We start from the raw sequence: 18,894 nt of genomic DNA, 5'->3' as shown, positions 1-18,894 counted from the left end.
TGAAGTGCAAGGAAACGGAGCTTTAGCCTGGATCACGGATTCCCTAAGAGAGGCCCCACAGACTTTGAAGGGAAAGGACAATGATTATGGGTCACAGGTGAGTTACAGACAGATAAGCTAGGCAAATAACAGTACCCTTTATGAGGCCTCCAGAGTGCAAATTCCAAATATTTTCATTTGTTGTTATTTTTTTAGTTAGGAAACTTCTGGAAGGAGCATGATGTCATAAACAGAAGACCTAGCATGACTCAATACACACCAATCTGGATAGGGAAACTTCCTATGGTTTTTGGCCACCTTTCATATGTGCTAACTGGGTTAACATTCACACTGACAAATTTTAGATCTACTTCTGTTTTTAATTTGGAGCAGCTGTTGCTTTTTATGGGTGCATAAATTAATCTGGAGCAATAGTATTCCACACATCTGTGAAATGGACTGAGAAGCCCTTAAACCCCAAAGGAACCCTATAGGACAAACATTTGTGGAGGGTGCATAGGAATGGAATACACCTCTCTTTCACTTGTCTAAATACTACCCAAAATTTTAATACAAAAAATTATTAATGTTTGAGGCCAGTTTGGTGCCCATAGAAAGTAAGCTGATGTTCTGAGACTATTTCCTAGTAGGGTGAAGGGTCCACCTTCACAAATGGCACTAATTGACGCCCTTGGCAGTGTCAACATAGACACAAAGGACAGAAACTACATGTAGGCTGTATTGTCTGCACACCCTGCCAGGGTATGACTGAGGTACAGTGGCAAAGACAGTGTGGGGATCTTTGTATTGCTGGTGGACTTGCTGTTTCTATTTTGTGGATAAATAGAAGATTTCAGTCTCCTGTGATGTCAAGTCAGTAACTTTCACCAGCATTTTTAAATAATTTAAATGAGATGAAAAAAGGGAAAGCTAATGGATTATGTCTCTGTTTTGCCCATAAACACTTTGATATTTAGGATCACTAGCCTCATATACACGTGTTTACAGATCTAGGAAAATGTTTCATTATGGACACAGAACTATTTATCTGCTCATGTGTTTAAACACTAACTCATCATTACAAGCCAGATCAATGGCCATAGAACATTTATTACCAAGCAACTCAAGTGGATCTTCCTAAGGCAAAAAGGAACAATTCTGACAAGTATAAAAATAAATATTCTTTAAATAAAAAACATGTCAATGATTTTAAAAGTACAACTTTTATCTTCAAACATTTTACTGATTAACCTGGAAGCCTGAATATATTGCTGAGTCCAAAATGTGCCTAGGTTCTTTAATATTTCTTCATCCTAAAAAAGAAATAAATCTCTCTCAATTTCAAAGAGCATTTAATTGAGACAAGGTCTCTCAAGATTTGCCATTATATTAGGTTAAGAAGTATGTCTCAAAAATCAGGGCAGCAGGCCATTAAGGTGAAAGGAAATTAACACTAAGCGGGAACCTACTACTCATTGATCCATCTTTATTTAATTATACTTGGAATGTTCAGACAGCTTCTTCTGCCAGCTGGACTCTTATCTGACCTGATTAAGAATCCTGTCAACTGTATCTGATCTGTAAATATTACTGCCAACAAATTTGGAAAGCCTTAAAACATCCTTCTTGATGTCAGCAAGCATCTATTTTTAGGTCCCAAAAATCCAGCTCCAGAAGAGATTATTAGAACAATTACTTAGCTAAATTTACTTGAGAGAAATGTAGGGATAGGCTACCCATTGACCATGAGGCAGCTATTGTTAACTAACCACATTTACCTTTTGATTATCAGAGTATGGATTTTGGAGTCCCCTTCCACTAAGCACTCCTGCATATCATCACTCTACAACTAGGGCCCTACCAAATTCATGGTCATGAAAAATGTGTCAGGGACTGCAAAATCAGACCTCCCCTGTGAAATGTAGCTATTGTAGGGGAGTGGGAGAGGCAGGGCTGGGGGCTTTCCCAGCTGGGACCGAGCTCCAGCTGCTAGTCCCAGTGGGGCTGGAGAAGGATGGGACTTCTTCTTCCTTTGCATGGCCACTCTTGGCAGGGGGAGATCAGATCCACCACCTGGCATCTCCCCCAGCTGCAGGGAGCTGCGCAGTGAGGGTGTCAATCGCACAACCCCCTACAATAGCTTTGTGACCCCCCCATTGCCCCATTTTCAGTCGGGACCCGCTCCATCACCACACCCTGAATGTGGTCGGGCCCTGCCTATAACACAGGCAGGCAGTGCTGAAGAGCCCCAGACACCATGTCCGCCACAGAGGGGGGGGGAAACAGTCTCACGTCGGGGTCTCAGTACCGCCGGTCCCTGGGCAGAGCAGAAGCTACGCAGGTGTCGCCAGGCCCCGGCGCTCGGCGGCGGAGCTGTGAAACACGCAGAAGCTCCAATCACCGCCTCACTCCCACAGCGCCGCACACACGGGCCCGCCTCGCCTCTGGCGCCTTGGGCGGCGGGGAAAGCGCTGAGTCACGGTTACCCGTGGTTTTGGCGAGACGACTTGCCCGGGGGCTGGCTCCTCTTCCCCCCACTCGGGACCAGCTATCGCCACCCAGCCCCGGGAGCTAAATACCCCCCTCCTCAGCCCCCCAGGCCCGGCTCTGGCCGCCTTTCCACCCCTCCCCCTACTCCAGCGCCCCCGTCAGATTACCCCTCCCCCCACTCCAGGCCCCCCCTCGTCATATTACCCCCCCCCACTCCAGGCCCCCCGTCAGGTGACCCCTCCCCCCACTCCAGGCCCCCTCAGGTGACCCCTCCCCCCACTCCAGGACCCCTCCCGCCGTCTCCTCAGGGTCCCTCCAGTCTAGGCCCCACCTCCACCGCGGCCCCTCAGGCTCCAGACCCCGCCTATCCCGGCCTCCCTCAGCGCCCGGGCGCTGAAAAGGTGCCGTCGCGCCGCCTGCGTCCCGCCCTGCCTTCCCCCTGCCGCGGCGCCAAGGGGTGGGGACTTTCCCGGCTCTGGCCCGGCCTCCCGGCTATAAGGCGGCGGGGCCGGGCGGAGAGAGACACCCAGAGCCAGGCTCAGCTCACGCCACGGACCCGGCCCACCCCGTCTCTGCCGCCGCCCGTTGCTGCTGCGCCACAGCCCCGCTGCGCCATGGCCGCGCTGACGGTGAAGGCCTACCTGCTGGGCAAGGAGGAGGTGACCCGCGAGATCCGCCGCTTCGCCCTCGAGCCGCCCGCCCGCTACCAGGACGTGCGCGACAAGGTCGGCGAGCTCTTCTCCGGCCTGCTGCTGCGGGCGGGCGCGGCGCCCGGCGCCTTCCAGATGTACTACAAGGGTGAGCGCCCCGCGGGGGGGGGGGTGGCGGGGCCGTTTTGAGGGGCGGGGGGTCCCCGCTGGGGTGACTGGAGGGGGGGGGCGCTCTCTGGGGCCGACCTGCTGCCGGTTACCGGCACGGGCTGGGGGCTCCCCCCTGCGCTCCCCATGAGTGAGCAGCCCCGGGCCCGGCCCTGGTTTGTTGGCCTGGCTTTGGGCATGTCCACGGGCATGTCCACACGCAGATCGCCCCGCGGGACAGACCTGCCCGGGGGGCGGGGGCCTGGCTGCTCTTCTGGAGGAATGACCGGAACCAGCTGGTCCTCGGGACAATGCTCTGTGCCTCCAGCTTCGCTTCCTGGGGCAGATGCCAAACGTTTTTCTGTACCTCTGTACATGTAAACTGAGGCTTGGCCTACGCTCTGCATGTATGGGGGTATAAGGGGATAATCCGCACCCCTTAGCCATCCTCCTTATACTAACCTGACCCCTGATGTGGACAGAGCCATGGTGGGGCAGGGGGATGTCTCCATTGACATAGTTACTGCCTGTTGGGGAGGTGGAGTACCTATGCCAAGGTCATCTCCACTGTAGCTCTTCACTCACTTCACTTCACAGCTGCAGCAGAGGTGTAAATGTAGACAAGCCCCAGTACTTTACTTAACTGGCTTTTGGAACAGGTGCATAAACTGTTCTTTTCCTTAGGCCAGGTTTACACTGCAGACCTGTATCAGCCACTCGTGGCATGTAAAAAATCCACACCACCAGAGCCAAGGTCATTATACTGATCTAGCACTGCCCCTCACCCCATGTAGAGATCGCTATGTTTACAAGAGACCGAATTACAGCCTCTCAGGAAGGCAGATTAACTACACTGAGAGAAGCTGTCCTATGGGCATAGTAGAGTCTTCATTAAGTGCTACAGTGGTACTTGTGATGGGAGATCATGTCGGCATAGGTACTCCACCTCCCTGACAAGTGCACTGCTGTAACACTGTACATGAAGACAAATTCTTAGAAGGAAGTAAACTCAAATTACAGAAAGAAAAGCTCTTGCTGCTGTTCTGCTAACCCTTCACTAACATATACAGAAGATCAGTGTTACACGGTATACATCTCACACTTTATTAATGTCTTTCGTATCAAGATTAGCTCTTACCAAGGTGGTAAAAAACTGAGACTTGCACACTTCTCTCCATGAGCTGTATCAAACTTCCTTTAAAGTATTAGCCGCACAGTGACATTATGCAGATCAAAGAGCAACGTATATTTAAGTGCCTACTACTTAGTTCTTAAATATTTCACACTCAGAAGCCTGACTTTTCTTTAGGTGATATTTAACTCTAATTTATTGTGAAATGGCTTCCTTGTAAGTTTTGTTTTTTTTTTTCCCCACCCCATCCCTTAAGAAGAACACAGCTCTGCAACCTCACTTCTTCACAGGAATTGCTGCAGTGGCCGAGCATTGCAAACACAGTGAGGCTAATTTAAACATACCCTCCACCCTATAACTATTGCTGTAGTACTTGTCTTTAAAACTATACCTATCTACAAATGCAGTGGGTGCGTAAGCAGAAGATACTTCCCTCCCAAATAACTACTAGAAGAGAAACAAGGTGGATGATATATTACCTTTTATTGGACCAAATTGGTCCAATAAAAGGTAATATTACCTCACCCACCTTCTCGCTGCTATCCTGGGACTGACAGAGCTACAACGTTGCATACAACTCTCAAGTGGGTCAGACTCCAGGTCTAAGTAATGGTTTTACCCTCCTCTTTTGCATAAATTGGGTTCCGTGAGTAAGAACTAAGTGCCACTTTGAAACGAGGGTAGATAAGCTGCACTTTTCTTCCCCTCCTTTCACCTTAACATGACAGGTTCTTAACATTCAGAGCTGAGTTAGGTGTTGCTTGATTTAGTTTCCATTCTTTGCAAAATACTTAATACGGAGCATAATTCATTGTCTGAAAACAAGGATTTATTTGCATATCTTTCTGATTGTTGTTTGTATTCATCTTAATCTCTACCTTCTCTAGATGAGGATGGGGACATGATTGCCTTCTCCAGTGATGATGAACTCAAGATGGCTCTGCCGTATGTGAAGGATGGCATTTTTCGTATTTACATCAAAGGTAACCTTTTGGTCTTGAGCCTCTATACTACCATAAGAGAGACAAGTGTGGCTGGCCTTATGGTTCTGTATGGGCTTCTGAGTATTGCAGAGGCAGTACTCAGAGTCCCTGGGGAAGGTCGAACTCTGCATCACACACTGGCTGATTCAGGAGTAATAGGCAAGAAACCAAACTTGCCTTCCTCTGGTAGAAGGATGGCACTCTAATACAAGTCCTTTGAAGGCAGAGTGAACAAAGCACAAAAATGGTATATATGGGCTTGGAGGAACCCTGTTCTATTCTGGTGAGTGGGGAATGAATGAGCAAATCCACTGTCATGTGAACTACTATGAAATGTGCACTACTGGACAGTTATTTTAATTAACGTGGCTGGACCTTCATTAGCACTATCTACCAATGAGAAGTCTGCAATTTCATTCTTTAAATAGTAGAGAGTCTAAATCATAACTCATTCAGTGGTTTTAGTAGTGCTCTCTGGTTTTATTAGCATTTTAACATGCCTTATAGTAGTCTTCTGATGGCTACTCAGTGCTCACATATACCTTTTGTCTCCTCACATTAGATTCAAAGACTAAATCTGCAAACTGTGCATGCATCAGTTTGTGTAACCTGTGTTTATCACTGCTTCTTGTCCTCCCTTGCCATCCGTTAAGCCTTCTTGTTTCCTCTAAACACTTACATTCTTCCCTGAAGAGTTTCCATTGTGTCTTCCTATATTTGTATGATGCCTGGGACAATGGGGCACAAACTTGATGGGTCTTGGGACTGGCATGATATAAGTTAAAGAATGTAATATACTGTGGAAGTTCCAAGGCTGATTAAGTGCAGAAACAGCCATTCTCAGTCAATGAAATGTAAACACAGTCAGTTTCTTAAGTGTAGGTTTTGTGTGTGTAAAACTACCTGCCTTAATACACAACTTAGTTCCGGGGACCAGTCATCTCATGATTCTTGCACTAGAGTGATAATGTAAAAATCCAACCTGAAAAAGCTGGTCCAGGATATTTGAGGCATTGACTTTTGAGAGATGATTGAGGGACGCTAGCAATTGCAAATAAATTGAGTAAGGCAGGCCTTATTTAAAGAAAAAAAATTCTAGAATACCCATACACGAGGACTAGTTAGGAGCTATTGAATAGGGCTCAGTTTCATACTGTGATCCAGCTTTATGCTGGCTTTTTCCTGCCTATGATTTCAGTCTAAATGGTACAACTAAGTTAGTGGAGAGAAAGTATCTAGACTAATAAAGGAACAGGAAGAATACAAAAAATTGCTCTTACAGACTTGATACTGTGGTATGCAGCCCTAGTTGAGGACAAGAGCATCAGTTCTTGTCTGAGCAAAAACTCTCATGCAGTAGTTGGAGATGGAGCTCTAAAAAATTTACCACTCAGGAGGGAATCAAATAATTTGCTAAACTGAAGACAACACTTAAAATTAAAAAGTAGGTACTTACTTGAGCACAGAAACTAATGGAAAGCTTAAAAGTAAAGGGGGAACTTCACCCCACTAGTAGACACCATGAGCACCTCTGATTATTAGGGCTTCAGTGATAAAAGCTAGTGTGTGCATATTATGTACTAGTAAATACATATGTAGAAACTTTCCTTTAAAGACTTAAAATGGCAACATACCTGTTTCCTTTGCACTACAAAGGCATTTTCTCCTTTTTAGAGAAAAAGGAGTGCAGGCGTGAACACCGCTCACAGTGCAACCAGGAGCATCCCCCCAATGTGGTGCACCCCAATGTGATCTGTGATGGCTGTGACGGACCAGTGGTAGGTGCTCGATTCAAATGCACTATTTGCCCAGACTATGACCTGTGCAGCACCTGTGAGGGGAAAGGCATCCACAAGGAGCACAACATGATCATGTTTCAAAGCCCACTGCTCAATCCATTTGAGGTGAGCAAAACTAACTTCTAGCATGGGGAAGGACTGGTCTAGAGGGGTGCCTGTAGAGGACAGCTAAATGAATTGTAGTTAACATGTAGCTGTATCTTGTGCTTATAACAACTTAGAATATTCTGTCTAAACGTGTGCAATCATGTGACTTTTTTCCTCCCCCAGTGGTTTCCCAGAGGTCGCTGGCTTCGTAAGATGAGGCATGGGGTTCCACCCTTTGCATGGATGCATGGCTGGGGGCAACCTGGCCCTGCCACTCCATGTCAGAACTCGGGGCAGGCACAAGCCAATGCAGCACCCCAAAATCCAGACCCTGAGCAAGGTAAGAATGGAATGACTTGGTGAATGAAGTATTAAAGGTGAAATAACTGACCACTTTTGCAGAGTAGTAGGGAGTTTTTAGATTAAAAATACTTAAACTAGGTTTGCTGGAATTTTAATGACCATTGAAGGGGATGGGATTGGGTTGTCTGGTAGGATTACCAAGACGCCTCTTTAAACTTAATTGAGGAAGGACTAGATTGTACATTGTACTCTTAATTTCTGTTAACGTGCAGTAGCTAATTTCTCTCTCTTTTTTTTTTTTTTTTTTTAGAAGCCTTTAACAGCCAGCCTCAGGACTCCAATGTCACCTTTTTAAAGAATGTTGGGGAGAGTGTTGCAGCCATGCTAAGTCCTCTTGGTATGTGACATTTAATCTGCCATCCCAAATTCAGTATTTTACCATAGCCACAGGAACAGTGGCCTCCCTCTTCCTCACAGGAGACCTGAGCAGTTTCTGGCCAATCAGCTTGGCAACCTCCATGTTTCTCCTTAACTCACTCCCACTTCACTGAGACATGGTCTGTTCTCCAACAACCAAACTAGAGACCCCAGAAGTTTCATTTCTCAAATGTACTTAGGCAAAAGATGAGGCATATGCTACTTTACTGCCTTACTAGCTGTACAGTGGTAACGTCCATATTTAACTGGGAAGAATCAGTGATGATTAAAGGGACTCATCTGGCTCCTGTGTGAGCATATAATAGCTCCTCCTTTATACTCTAAATGAGTGCAACAACCAGTTCTTTGGTAGGGGGAGGTGAAGCACAAGTACCACAGTATACATGAAAATGTGCACCAAGCTGGTGCACCATTTGGAGTTCAAAGTACTAGATTTCTCCTACCTTCAAGTATCATGGAAGAGAGGAGAAGCTGTAGATGAAAATAGATTAGTCGTCCGTCCGTCCCCCCCCCCCCCGTCCCCCCCCCCAGTTTAAAATAGCTAGGATTAATGTGAAACCATTGAAGAAACTTTGAGGACTCTATTTCAGAGATTAGTGTATTGACTCTTCTCCCCTTCAACTGTTTTCCTAGGCATTGAAGTAGATATTGATGTGGAACATGGGGGACAAAAAAGCAAAGTGACTCCCCCCTGTCCAAGTTCAGAGAGGAGTGATTCTGAGCATGGAGGCAGTTTCACTAACAAGACTGGCCAGACCAAACCAGAAGGGAGTAGCAAAGAACCTGCCACAGCGAAAAAAGGTTCTATTACAGAGCAGATGCAGGAGATGGTGATAGAGCCTCCTGCCACACATCTGGAAGACAACAGTTTCCTGTCACAGGTACATGAATTAGTCTTAAATCCTTTAGTAGACATGACAAGTGGCTTTTGGCCCTGTTGGGCATAGACATAACTGGTTCTTACTACTACAAATTAAGTTTGAATGGATTTTTAATAACACAACTTAGTATAGATAGAACTGTGAGTAGCTACTTCTGTTGGGATTTTAAGTCAATCCCATAAAGAGGAATGAGCCTTTTTCACGTGAGTGGTAGATAATGTCAGAGCCTACTTTGGAGAGCTGTGCAAGATACTGACTCCTTTTTCTTTACATTTACAGGAACAGGGTGAATCCAGTAGTTCTGCAGGGGGGGATGAGGACTGGACCCACTTATCTTCAAAGGAAGTGGATCCCTCCACAGGTGAACTGCAGTCTCTCCAACTCCCTGAGGCAGAGGGTCTCAGCTCTCTAGACCCATCTCAGGTTTCCCCTAAACCAGGACCTACAGGACTACGAGAAGCTGCACTCTACCCCCATCTCCCACCAGGTGAGTAGCTGTATTTTGATCAAGAAACTTCACTGGTCTCTCTCCAATGAAGCTTAGTTACCTGGGTTGCTAGTAGAAGGACCTCGCTGCTGTTCATTACATACGTTGTAAGAACAAAGCAGAAAGCCTTGTCTGTGGCTAAACTAATGCCTAGACTACTTTGTTGCCCCCTCTCTTGCAGCACTCCATTGGAATGGTGGTAGAAATCAATCTAATTTCAGGGTGAATTTTTTTGATACACCTGCCCTGGCCCATAGGTGGTTTGTCACTTTCACCTCACTTCAGTTGTATATGAAAAATTACACCATAGACAGACTGACCAATGCTGCCAGGGGCACGAAATAAGATTAGAAAACACAAGATTTGAAGGGAAGTAGTAACACTAGATGTTAGTAGAGGGAAAAATTCAGAGGAGCTTAGTAAGGCTATTCTGCTAGTATCAACACTAAGCAATTAGTTTAATTAGTTATGGCTCATTCAGCCAACCTGAAAAGAAGTCAGTTAGGAAATGCTGTCCTTGCTTCCTGTTACAAGGCAGAGATGAAGGGGATGTTAATTGGAGTAAGATTCCATTAGTGGCTCACACTAGGAAATACCATGGTTGGCCATAAGTTACTGCCTGATCTCCACTCCACCATCCTTAAATGAGAGTAGCTTGAGTCAAATTTGATCATTGCATTTACAATAAAGGCATGTGCTGTTGAGCTGTACAGCATCAAGCACTAAATTTTATAGTAAACTGAGTCAAAGGACATGTCCTTGATAGGTAACTAGCTCTACATGTGGTGACAGTGATAGTTTGTGGTTATGTAGGTACAGTATAAGCTCCAGCAGATCCTTACTCTGCTGATTAAACTGTAGATGTAATCCCACTTAATTTATTTGATTTAACAGAAGCAGATCCCCGCCTGATTGAATCTCTGTCCCAGATGCTCTCCATGGGCTTCTCCAATGATGGTGGATGGCTGACCCGTCTCCTGCAAACAAAGAACTGTGACATTGGGGCAGCACTGGATACCATCCAGTATTCCAAGCAACCACCTCGTTCCTAATGGCATTTGTGTAATCTACAGAGCACTTTCTATGAACTGCTGAAAGTTTGAATAGCAGTTCTACACTGATTCTGTCATCTCCCTGTCAGAGGGGTCTTTGTTTCTTTTTCTGATTCCTTGTTAAGAAAATAAATACCATTTCCTGCCTTTAATTACTGTGTGTGAAATATCAGATGACTTAAGACTGTAAGCTATGTATGATAACCTAGCCACTCTAGGGACAAACTGCAAAGCACTAACCTCTTCCTAGGCTACATTCCAATAGAGAACACCTGCAGTGGGAGAGCTCAGGGTCTTGGGCAAAGGAGAGAAGCTCATCAAGGGTCTCTCACTCTGCCAGAAGCTGTGAAGGTTGCTGAGACAGGAACCAGAAACTCTTCTATGCCTACCAAGAAACAGTAGTGCTGGGTGTTTGATCCACTCCTAAATAAGGAGTGGAGGACAAGAGTTCTTGAAGAGAGGATTAACTTCTTTCAGCTGGAAGCTGCTTTTTGTAGAGTAGATACTTATCAGCTGTGGCTCCTATTACAGAATGAGTAGCAGCACTGGATTGACAGAAGCTTACAAGGCAGAGGGTGTCCTATACAAAGAGATTCCTGGAATGTCCAGCTTCACTTCCCAGGGCCCTAGCAACCCTCTTAGTGAGTATCTATGTACACTAGTATAGTAGTAGGATTCTTGCCTTACATTACTAGCAACCCAACAGCACCTTCTAATCCAGAACTACAGTCCCAGCCCTTGGAAGGAATAGCTGTGCTTCCCAGATCATTAAATTCCTCACTCTTGCTAGGAGGAACAACCCTCTAATTAAAAAACCTAATGCAGTGGGGAATGGTCCTGTTTGAGTTGTAGAGGAAACCACACCTCTTCCCATAATGTTTAATACTGTAATAGAAGAGCAAGTAGGATAATGACACAGAAGTATGAGTTAATTTGTCTCTGGCATTAACCTTTCAAAGCATTAGATCTTTTCCAATCCAAGAAGGGAGAAGCACCAAGTCCTCCCTGAGCAGGGACTAGCAGTATTGTTAGTGAAATATTAGCTCACCTACAGGACACTTAAGCCAGTCACCTTTATGCAGCAGCAGGACTTTGCCTCTAGAACTATAGGGGAAAATACAGCTAATGCTTATGGCAGGTCAAGAGCCCACCCTTCAACTTCCTTCTCAGACACACAGCTATTGAGAGAGCACAAGGCACTACCCAAGGGACCTATTGTACTGCAAACAAAATCATAGGTCAGTTTTTTTTCTCCAAACAGAAATGTACTAGACATAGAACTGTCAGTAAGAAAGATCATAGATATGTTCCTTAGGCAATTCATTCTCTGTTAATTGTAACTTTGGAAGAAGGTGAAGGGGTTGAGACTCTCTTCTTCCCAATAGCATTTTAATAGGCAGCTAGGTTGTCAAAGTAGGGACCCCATCAGGCATAATCACTACACCTCCTGAAAAAATATTTTAAACAGCTTTTTATAGTGATGATAAACATAAATGCTCCAGCTCAGACTCTAGCTAAAAAGGAAACGCCTCCTCGATCTGAAAATATGGAGCATGAAAATGTGCATTCTAACAAACTCAGAAATACTAATGGTATTCATTAGGCTATACTGTGCTTCACTTCAATAAGTTTCAATGACAGCAGAAGCATAAGTGGTGGATAGAAAAGTAAAAACATAACCAGTCTTAGATGGGATGTAGGGGAGAAAGTCAAGTGCAGAGCCTGGAACTTTTCAAAGATCATCATCAAAATCATCATCTGTGCAAAAGAGATTGCTATTTGAAGCAGTAAGAAACTGAGGCACCCCATTAGAGCTAGTAAAAGTATTTGCAGAAGCAAAGGTCACGCCATCCATGGATACACAGGTTGCTGGCATCACACTGCATGCCAAGCACAGCCTGCCTTCATTGTTCTGTGCAACACCAGACCCTGCCCTAATCAGGTGGTCCTTAGGTTTTCCAGAGAGCACATCCCCAATAACTACATGGCTGATGTCAAAGGCAGTCTGCACACTAGCAACCAATGTGGTGCTATGTAGTTTTGAGGCATATTTCTGTGCTGTATTCTTATTACTGGGGAAACTCTTCTCTGTTTGGGCACCAGTGCCTGGAGATACAGAATCTTCATCAGACATTAGGAAGTTTCCTGCAGTGACCTTCTCTGTCTCTAATGTCCCACTGCTCTCCTGTACTGCAAGGGTCATATTATTTCTGCTGCTGGGAGACAGGAGAAATTTTTCCCACTTGGAAGGGGTGACATCAGCTGATTCTGGAGCTTGTGTATTCTCAGGTATCCAAAACTCATTGGTAGCAGGAACCACAATGCTGTTACATACATAATCTCCACAGTCCTGTTCAGCTTCAGTTGTTGAATCTTTCCTACCCTGTAACAAGAAAGACAAGATTGCCTGTGCTTGCTGGTGCTACAGCTTAACTACAATGAGCCTGGTGAACACAGAACTGACGAGACAGACAAGCCAGAAGTATTCATGTTCTTCAAACCAGTCTCACTGCTATTCCTCATCACTTCACTTTCCAGTGAGAGGTGAGGTTGGTACAGAGCCAGCTATTCTGACGCAGGGTGGAGAAGAGCGGCCATGAAGCAGAACTCACTCTGCCCAGGTCAGCTCTACTATCCAAAGAATATGAGCTGGTTTGAAATTGTATTTCACTAGAGGTTGAGCACATCCAAATATTTCATTTCACTTACATAAAGTCAGACCACAAAAATTCACGTCACTTAGTCACCAGCATTTAATCCTAAATATGCAGATGAAAGGGCAACCCTGCTGTTTTGATCTCTTGACCTCTATCAGGGCCAGTCTACACACTATCTTTCTCAGTACTCAACTTACCCCCATCACTGTAGTATCTGAGTGCCTCACAATCTTTAACATATTTACCCTCACAACACCCTCAGGGAGCAAGGTAGTGCTATTATCCTCATTTTACAGAGGGGGAAAACTGACACACAGTGACTTACCCGAGGTCCCACAGGAAGTCTGTGGCAGAGCAGGGAACTGAACCTAGGTCTCCCACATCCAACACTATAGACACAGACCACCCATCCTTTTTCTCCTCTGGTAGAGTTTAAGAAGTACAACCCACTAAGAAGGAATAAGCAATACCACTAAGCACCTGTTAAACTGTGTCCATACTAACAATTGTACTGATTTGATTATTTTGGTTAAAAGAAATTCACATCCCTAACTAAAATATAGTTATATTGGTATAAAATCTGTGTTTACAAACAGGGCTCAGACTGGGAAAGTTCAGGAAACCCGAGCATCTGGAATTGAGGGTAGCTCAGCAACTCTTCTTTAGTCATTGCTCAGGGTGCAGTTTCATCCAATCCCAGGGCTGAAAATAGTAAGCCTGCTTGATGTCAGAACTATGGGCTGGAGCTTGGCTCTATTTATTGAAGTTGTATTTCACTCCTTTCAACAAGAGGACAAATGAAACTGACCTAAGAGAGGGACAGAGTAAAGAACTGTCCTGAAATCTCTTCAGCAGGCTGAATATTTGGCTAACTTGATACTCAACACCCCCCTCTGACTGACTCCTCCACAACAGGGCCAAAGCCACACATTACACAGTTATTGATTGATATGCCAAGCAGTCACTGCCCAATAGTGGCAAGAGCAAGGAAAGCCTGATACCAGGAAGCAGAGAGGAAGGCCAGCCAAGTCCAGTACTAGCCTGGGATGTTGGAGACCCAAATTCAAGTCCATGCTCTGCCACGGACTTTCTGTGTAACGTTGGGCAAGTCACTTAGTCTCTCAGTTCCCCATCTGTAAAATGTTAGCACATCCCCATTCCACACAAGGGATAAATATATAAGGTGGTGAGGTGCTAGGATACTTATATACAGAAACAGCGCTGTTTTTGACTAACTACAACTTTCAAAAAGAAACTATTGTTATGCAGATTTAGTCCTCTGGCCTCCCTCAAAACAGATGGTTACACAGAAGGGGAAGGGAGGGAAGATGACTTTTATAACAACCTTTGAATGAAGCACACATTCAAAAAAAGGCCAAAGAAAATCATTTACAGGTAGGAAACATTTGCTGAAACTAAATACCTCAAAGGTTTTGATTTTCTTGGCTTGGTAAGTGAGCCCATAAATTCCTTTTTCCTCAAAGTGCTCCTGAGCATCACTGTAGTGGAAGCTGCTCTTGCGTTTCCTGGTGGGGAAATCAGGAGATGGGAGTTCAGAGATGTTAGATTAGCTCAGATGGGAATTTCAGAGATTAAAAAAGTACAGTTCTGTCACGGGCTCCAAGTACCCAACACTTTTCAGGTCAGTTTGGATTTTTCACCACTGCCTCAACTAAGTTCAGTGAACCTGCCTGAAATACTGCCCATGTCCCAGTCTGCCGAACAAATCCCCACCATCAAGCTAAAATAAGAATTACAGAAGAAGTTATTTTTGCACCTTTGTTCTTCCACAGTGTTCCTTTTATGGGAGTACAGCTTCTCTCTGTCTGTATACATCTGCTCCTCCTGATCTTTATTGTCCTTGCCCAGATACTTATTCCAGCGGCTGACCAAAGGACTGAACTTCACCTCTTCCTCCTACAATGTTGTAGAATGACTCAGAAAGACTCTTCTAAATGAGACCCTTAAGGTAGAGTCACCCCAAGAATACCAAAAGCCTTAAATTTCACTGACTTCAATAGGAATTGAGCGTGCTCAGCTTTTCATGGAACTAGATCCCAAACTGAGCTGTATTAGTGATTATGTTCCAAAACATCATCATCATGGAGCAGTTTCCACACATCCTTTCCCATTCACACACTGTCCTGGAGCCTCCCCTCCCACTCACTGGCTCAATGGCTGGTTTCTCTATTTGTTTTATAGCTAGCACACAGTCTTCAGAACAATTTAGCAGGAAAATTTGCTGCTGCACCACATGGCACCCTCTTCACTAAGCGATTTAGGATTGGTGTTTGATTTAGCTTTGCAGACACCATTTGTCTCATAGCGTCTTACCTGCCAGCCCAAATTTTCTTCCTGTGCTGCTGTGTTCTCTTTGTTGTTCACTGGTCCTTCTAAACACCTAAAAATAAAAGTTTTGGTCTAGGGTTCCTATGGTATTTGTCTTTTATATTAATACACACACACACACACACACACACACACACACACACATATATGCACTTAAACATTAGCACCAGGAAAAGCAAGTCCACAGAACTGCAGATATCAACTGTAGGATTTGCCAGTGGAAACGGTAAGACATATTTCCCAGATATTTGCATGGACTGGGTGACTAGAGGAAGGACTCCTTTCTCTTATCCAATCAGAGTAATAAGGCTCATTTATAACTGCCAATGCTCACATGACCTGTTCATTTTTAATTACCATGATGAGTGATATGGGAGTGTGTCTTTCAGGGTAGCCTGCCTAATCCCACAGATTCTACTCTAATCAGTTAGGGAAAAGTAAAATTCTTCTTGAAGCCCATTGAGAACAGCAATAGTTCCCCAGCAATAGTTCCAACACAGAGAAAAATATAGAAAAGCCTAATGTTAAGCGTTATACATACTTCACTGGGTTACCTAGCTAGTTTTGACTGACATCTGCAAACGAGCTCAAACAGAAAGAAGGTTCTGCAGACAGCTAGGACAGTTTGAGATCAGGTCTCCAACAACTGAATTCTATAGTGATGAAAACAGAACACCAGCCAGATTTTCCAGCATAGCAACCATTACACCCAAGCTGCTGACACTAAACAGACATTTCAGCACTACCAGTGGAGAATGCCCCCCTAATGGGAACTACTTGAACTCCAACACTGCAACTGAGGAGGTAGGGATTTTCATTTAGCCTCCCAACCTGACTGTAGTGGGACTCACCTTTGCACTATTCCTATAGGGCTTAACAGAGTCTGCAAGAGGTCACCACTCTCACCATCAGTCAGGAAGCAAACAAGAAGGGCCAGTTTGTGCACCATGTTAACTATGTAAACACGGTTTGTGCAATTTATCAGTTGAATTTATTTGACAGGATTTCTAGTGAAAAAACCAGGTTAGGATAATTTGTCCCTACGATCTGCCTGACAAGACTGTATTCCACATCTTTGCAACCTAAGAAATTCACTCCCTCTAGACATCAGCTTAGGTAGTTTCCATTTAGAGGTCTGAAATGTTGAGTGCATTCATTGAGACTTGCATAGTAAAACAAATGAACAGAAAATAAACACTCAATACTCTACCAAAACGTTCCCTCAGCTGCCACCTCAGTCCCAGCCCGAAGCAAGTTTAATTTTTGGACATGGCATCTACAGTCAGATCCAGAACCTTGACCATAGGCCTGAAAAGGAAATTAAGGTGGAGATGATGGCTGAAATGCTGGAGAGAAGGCAGCCCCGCTCCAGCTCCAGCATGACACAAAAACAGTCTCTCCGCACTCACCTTTACCAGCGACTGCTTCTCACCACACATTTTGCAGCTCCATTTTTTGCTCTTTTTAACCTAAGAGAACGATTTGAGGAGGGCACTCAGCACGGAGTGTAAGAGCAGGCATGTGCCATTTGGTTTGAGGCCCCACATGCCCACCACACAGGTAGACATCACCCGCCTGTACTACTTACTCCACGCCAACTCTGGCTGCTGCTGCTGCCCATCTCTCTTCAGCTGGACACTTCTGAGCCCCTGCAGTGCCCTCAACAAAGCCCCGCGAGGCCAGAGCCCCCGCCAAAGTTACCACACCAGCCAGAGCCCCCCTCCCCCCAGGCCCTCCCAACACCTCAGGCCCTCCAGGACCCCAAGACCTCATCCCCCCCAGGACCCTCCCGCCCAAGCCATCGCCCCCCAGCCAGTGCCTCCTGCGGGACCCTCCCCCTCAGGACCCCGCCCCCCAGGCCTCACCTCCCCACAGGACCCACTACCCCCCCCCAGGCCAGAGCCCCCCGTTACCTCCCCAAGGCGCCCCACCTGCTGGACCTGGAAGGTGCCGCAGGAGAAGCACCTCAGCACCTGGAACCGTTGCCCCATCTCGCGGAGCGGCCGCAGCCCGCCACCAGCCAGAGCCTTTCCCGCTCTCAGGGAGCGGGGCATGCAGAGCCGCCAACGGACAACGTCATTCCGTGACGTTGCGTGACGTCACCCGCCCTTCCTTTCCCGGCTTCCGCTCCTACTTCCGGTTGAGAGGCCTCCCCGGTCAGTCCCTCCCCGCTAGGGGGCAGGCCGGTACTGACTCGTCTCCTCCAGTCCTCCAAGCCCGCCCCCTGCCGGAGCTGGGCCGGGGGTGGTGTCACTGCGCCCTCGCAGCCAAACGCGCACAGAGCCGCCGGGGCGCTGGTCCGGCCGGCGCGGGGATGGGGGCAGCCGGGCCCCGCCCGCCGCCTTCTCTCGGCAGAGCCCCGCGCTGGGCGGGCCTCGACTGGGGTCAGTGGTGCAGGGCCCGGCCCCAAAGTGTAACCAGCCCCGCGCAGGATGGAGACCCCCCCTCCTCAAGCCGGGGGGTGCGGCAGCTCAGCTCCCCGGGGCTCGGCTCCCCACCGCCGCGCGGTGCTTACCGAGGAGCGCTACGCGATGTGTAAAACCCTCCCGTGGAGCCCCCCGCACCCTGGGTCTTTTTACCTCTTCCTCGCCCCAGACTGCTTATCCTGCGTTGTACAGGGCCTAGCACCAAGGGGCCCTATTCTAGGTTAGCCCTAAGTCCTACCATTACATACATAATCAGTCAAATACCTTTGGTACCTCGCAAGACGCCTCCCCCAATTCAGACTGATATTTGTCATCACACCTTCAAGGTTCATCCAGCAGATTTCTATCACCCTGGCAGTGTTCATAAGCAAGCAGAATTTTCTGTTGTTTTTGATGTTTTGATAGTGTGAGACATTGGGTACCAGGTGCTTGGCTACATGGATTTTCTCTTCATCCGTTTAGTTTGTAATTCTCTTTAAAAGGCAGACTATTCCATTCAGTTTAATGCTGATGGGTCCAAATAACCTCTAGATGTTTAGTTACTTTTGGGGATTAATAAATACAATTTATAAGCCTTCCCTACCCTCCCCCAAACTGGTACTAAAACTGCTTTTCTATATTCTTTTAACACTGCTCCACTATGCCCTAAATCATACCAATCACTGCTGCCTTGCAGTTAGGCAAGTCCAAGCTGCAACTTCTATTTTTCTACTAGCAGTTCATGTTACCGCATCCTCCCAGCCCATCCCTATTCTATTTGTTTTGTCCACCTGTTGAATTCTGTCCAAAATCTAGACTCATGAGCTCTCTGGAACAGGCACTGTCTTTTGTAACTTGTCTGTACTGGCACAATACAGTGCATCTCTTATACCTGATGGGGGTTCCTTGGAGTTATTGTAATATAATCACCCTAGTTGTATCCTCCGGATTATTAGCCACAATTCTTGGTGTATGCTCAACTCAAATAGCTTACTTCCATGTGGAAACCTCTGACATGTATTAATGTTCCAAAGACAATAAAAACAAAACAAATA

At 46.1% G+C, this 18,894-nt stretch overlaps 2 protein-coding genes and 1 long non-coding RNA gene across 8 annotated transcripts; 1 reads left to right on the top strand and 2 right to left on the bottom strand.

The window, feature by feature from the left end:
* Nucleotides 1–1,051: 1,051 nt before the first annotated feature.
* On the bottom strand, nucleotides 1,052–2,908 carry LOC137165757 (uncharacterized). The gene is made up of 3 exons (XR_010923483.1): nucleotides 2,801–2,908; nucleotides 2,175–2,352; nucleotides 1,052–1,292 (listed from the first exon to the last, which is right to left on the bottom strand). It is a non-coding gene; the product is annotated as an uncharacterized lncRNA (long non-coding RNA).
* SQSTM1 (sequestosome 1) lies at nucleotides 2,906–10,580 on the top strand. Of its 4 annotated transcripts, none has more exons than XM_067567171.1 (8): nucleotides 2,906–3,267; nucleotides 5,286–5,381; nucleotides 7,038–7,285; nucleotides 7,451–7,607; nucleotides 7,881–7,967; nucleotides 8,642–8,889; nucleotides 9,169–9,376; nucleotides 10,271–10,580. In XM_067567171.1, the coding sequence occupies exons 1-8, from the start codon at nucleotides 3,084–3,086 to the stop codon at nucleotides 10,426–10,428; spliced, it is 1,386 nt and encodes a 461-aa protein (XP_067423272.1). In that variant the 5' UTR covers nucleotides 2,906–3,083; the 3' UTR covers nucleotides 10,429–10,580. The 4 variants fall into 4 exon arrangements, with proteins under 4 accessions (XP_067423272.1, XP_067423274.1, XP_067423273.1 ...); XM_067567173.1 differs by having other exon boundaries at nucleotides 2,907–3,267; nucleotides 7,038–7,159; XM_067567172.1 differs by having other exon boundaries at nucleotides 2,908–3,267; nucleotides 7,056–7,285.
* Nucleotides 10,581–11,882: 1,302 nt separating this feature from the next.
* MRNIP (MRN complex interacting protein) lies at nucleotides 11,883–17,537 on the bottom strand. Of its 3 annotated transcripts, none has more exons than XM_067567175.1 (7): nucleotides 17,348–17,537; nucleotides 16,844–16,903; nucleotides 16,645–16,742; nucleotides 15,420–15,486; nucleotides 14,863–15,002; nucleotides 14,509–14,611; nucleotides 11,883–12,811 (listed from the first exon to the last, which is right to left on the bottom strand). In XM_067567175.1, exons 1-7 carry the CDS (start codon nucleotides 17,486–17,488, stop codon nucleotides 12,161–12,163), a joined length of 1,260 nt encoding a protein of 419 aa, XP_067423276.1. In that variant the 5' UTR covers nucleotides 17,489–17,537; the 3' UTR covers nucleotides 11,883–12,160. The 3 variants fall into 3 exon arrangements, with proteins under 3 accessions (XP_067423276.1, XP_067423277.1, XP_067423278.1); XM_067567176.1 differs by having other exon boundaries at nucleotides 17,366–17,537; XM_067567177.1 differs by lacking the exon at nucleotides 16,844–16,903 and having other exon boundaries at nucleotides 17,366–17,537.
* Between the last annotated feature and the right edge of the window lie 1,357 nt (nucleotides 17,538–18,894).

Source organism: Emydura macquarii, unplaced genomic scaffold (genome assembly GCF_026122565.2).
Source record: "Emydura macquarii macquarii isolate MOO-44397 ecotype Brisbane River unplaced genomic scaffold, CSIRO-AGI_Emac_v2 contig_2768, whole genome shotgun sequence".
NCBI classification, from domain to species: Eukaryota; Metazoa; Chordata; order Testudines; family Chelidae; genus Emydura; species Emydura macquarii.
This window is presented reverse-complemented; position numbering and strand designations above follow the sequence as displayed.

Excerpts from the sequence above, each read along its gene's own strand:
- SQSTM1 (XM_067567171.1), top strand. The coding sequence starts at position 3,084 with ATGGCCGCGCTGACGGTGAAGGCCTACCTGCTGGGCAAGGAGGAGGTG. Across the intron at positions 7,608-7,880 it reads AAATCCAGACCCTGAGCAAG|AAGCCTTTAACAGCCAGCCT; the intron begins GTAAGAATGGAA and ends TTTTTTTTTTAG. Across the intron at positions 7,968-8,641 it reads AGCCATGCTAAGTCCTCTTG|GCATTGAAGTAGATATTGAT; the intron begins GTATGTGACATT and ends CTGTTTTCCTAG.
- MRNIP (XM_067567175.1), bottom strand. The coding sequence starts at position 17,488 with ATGCCCCGCTCCCTGAGAGCGGGAAAGGCTCTGGCTGGTGGCGGGCTG. Across the intron at positions 16,743-16,843 it reads AGAAGCAGTCGCTGGTAAAG|GCCTATGGTCAAGGTTCTGG; the intron begins GTGAGTGCGGAG and ends TTTCCTTTTCAG. Across the intron at positions 15,487-16,644 it reads GCAGCTGAGGGAACGTTTTG|GTGTTTAGAAGGACCAGTGA; the intron begins GTAGAGTATTGA and ends TTTTATTTTTAG.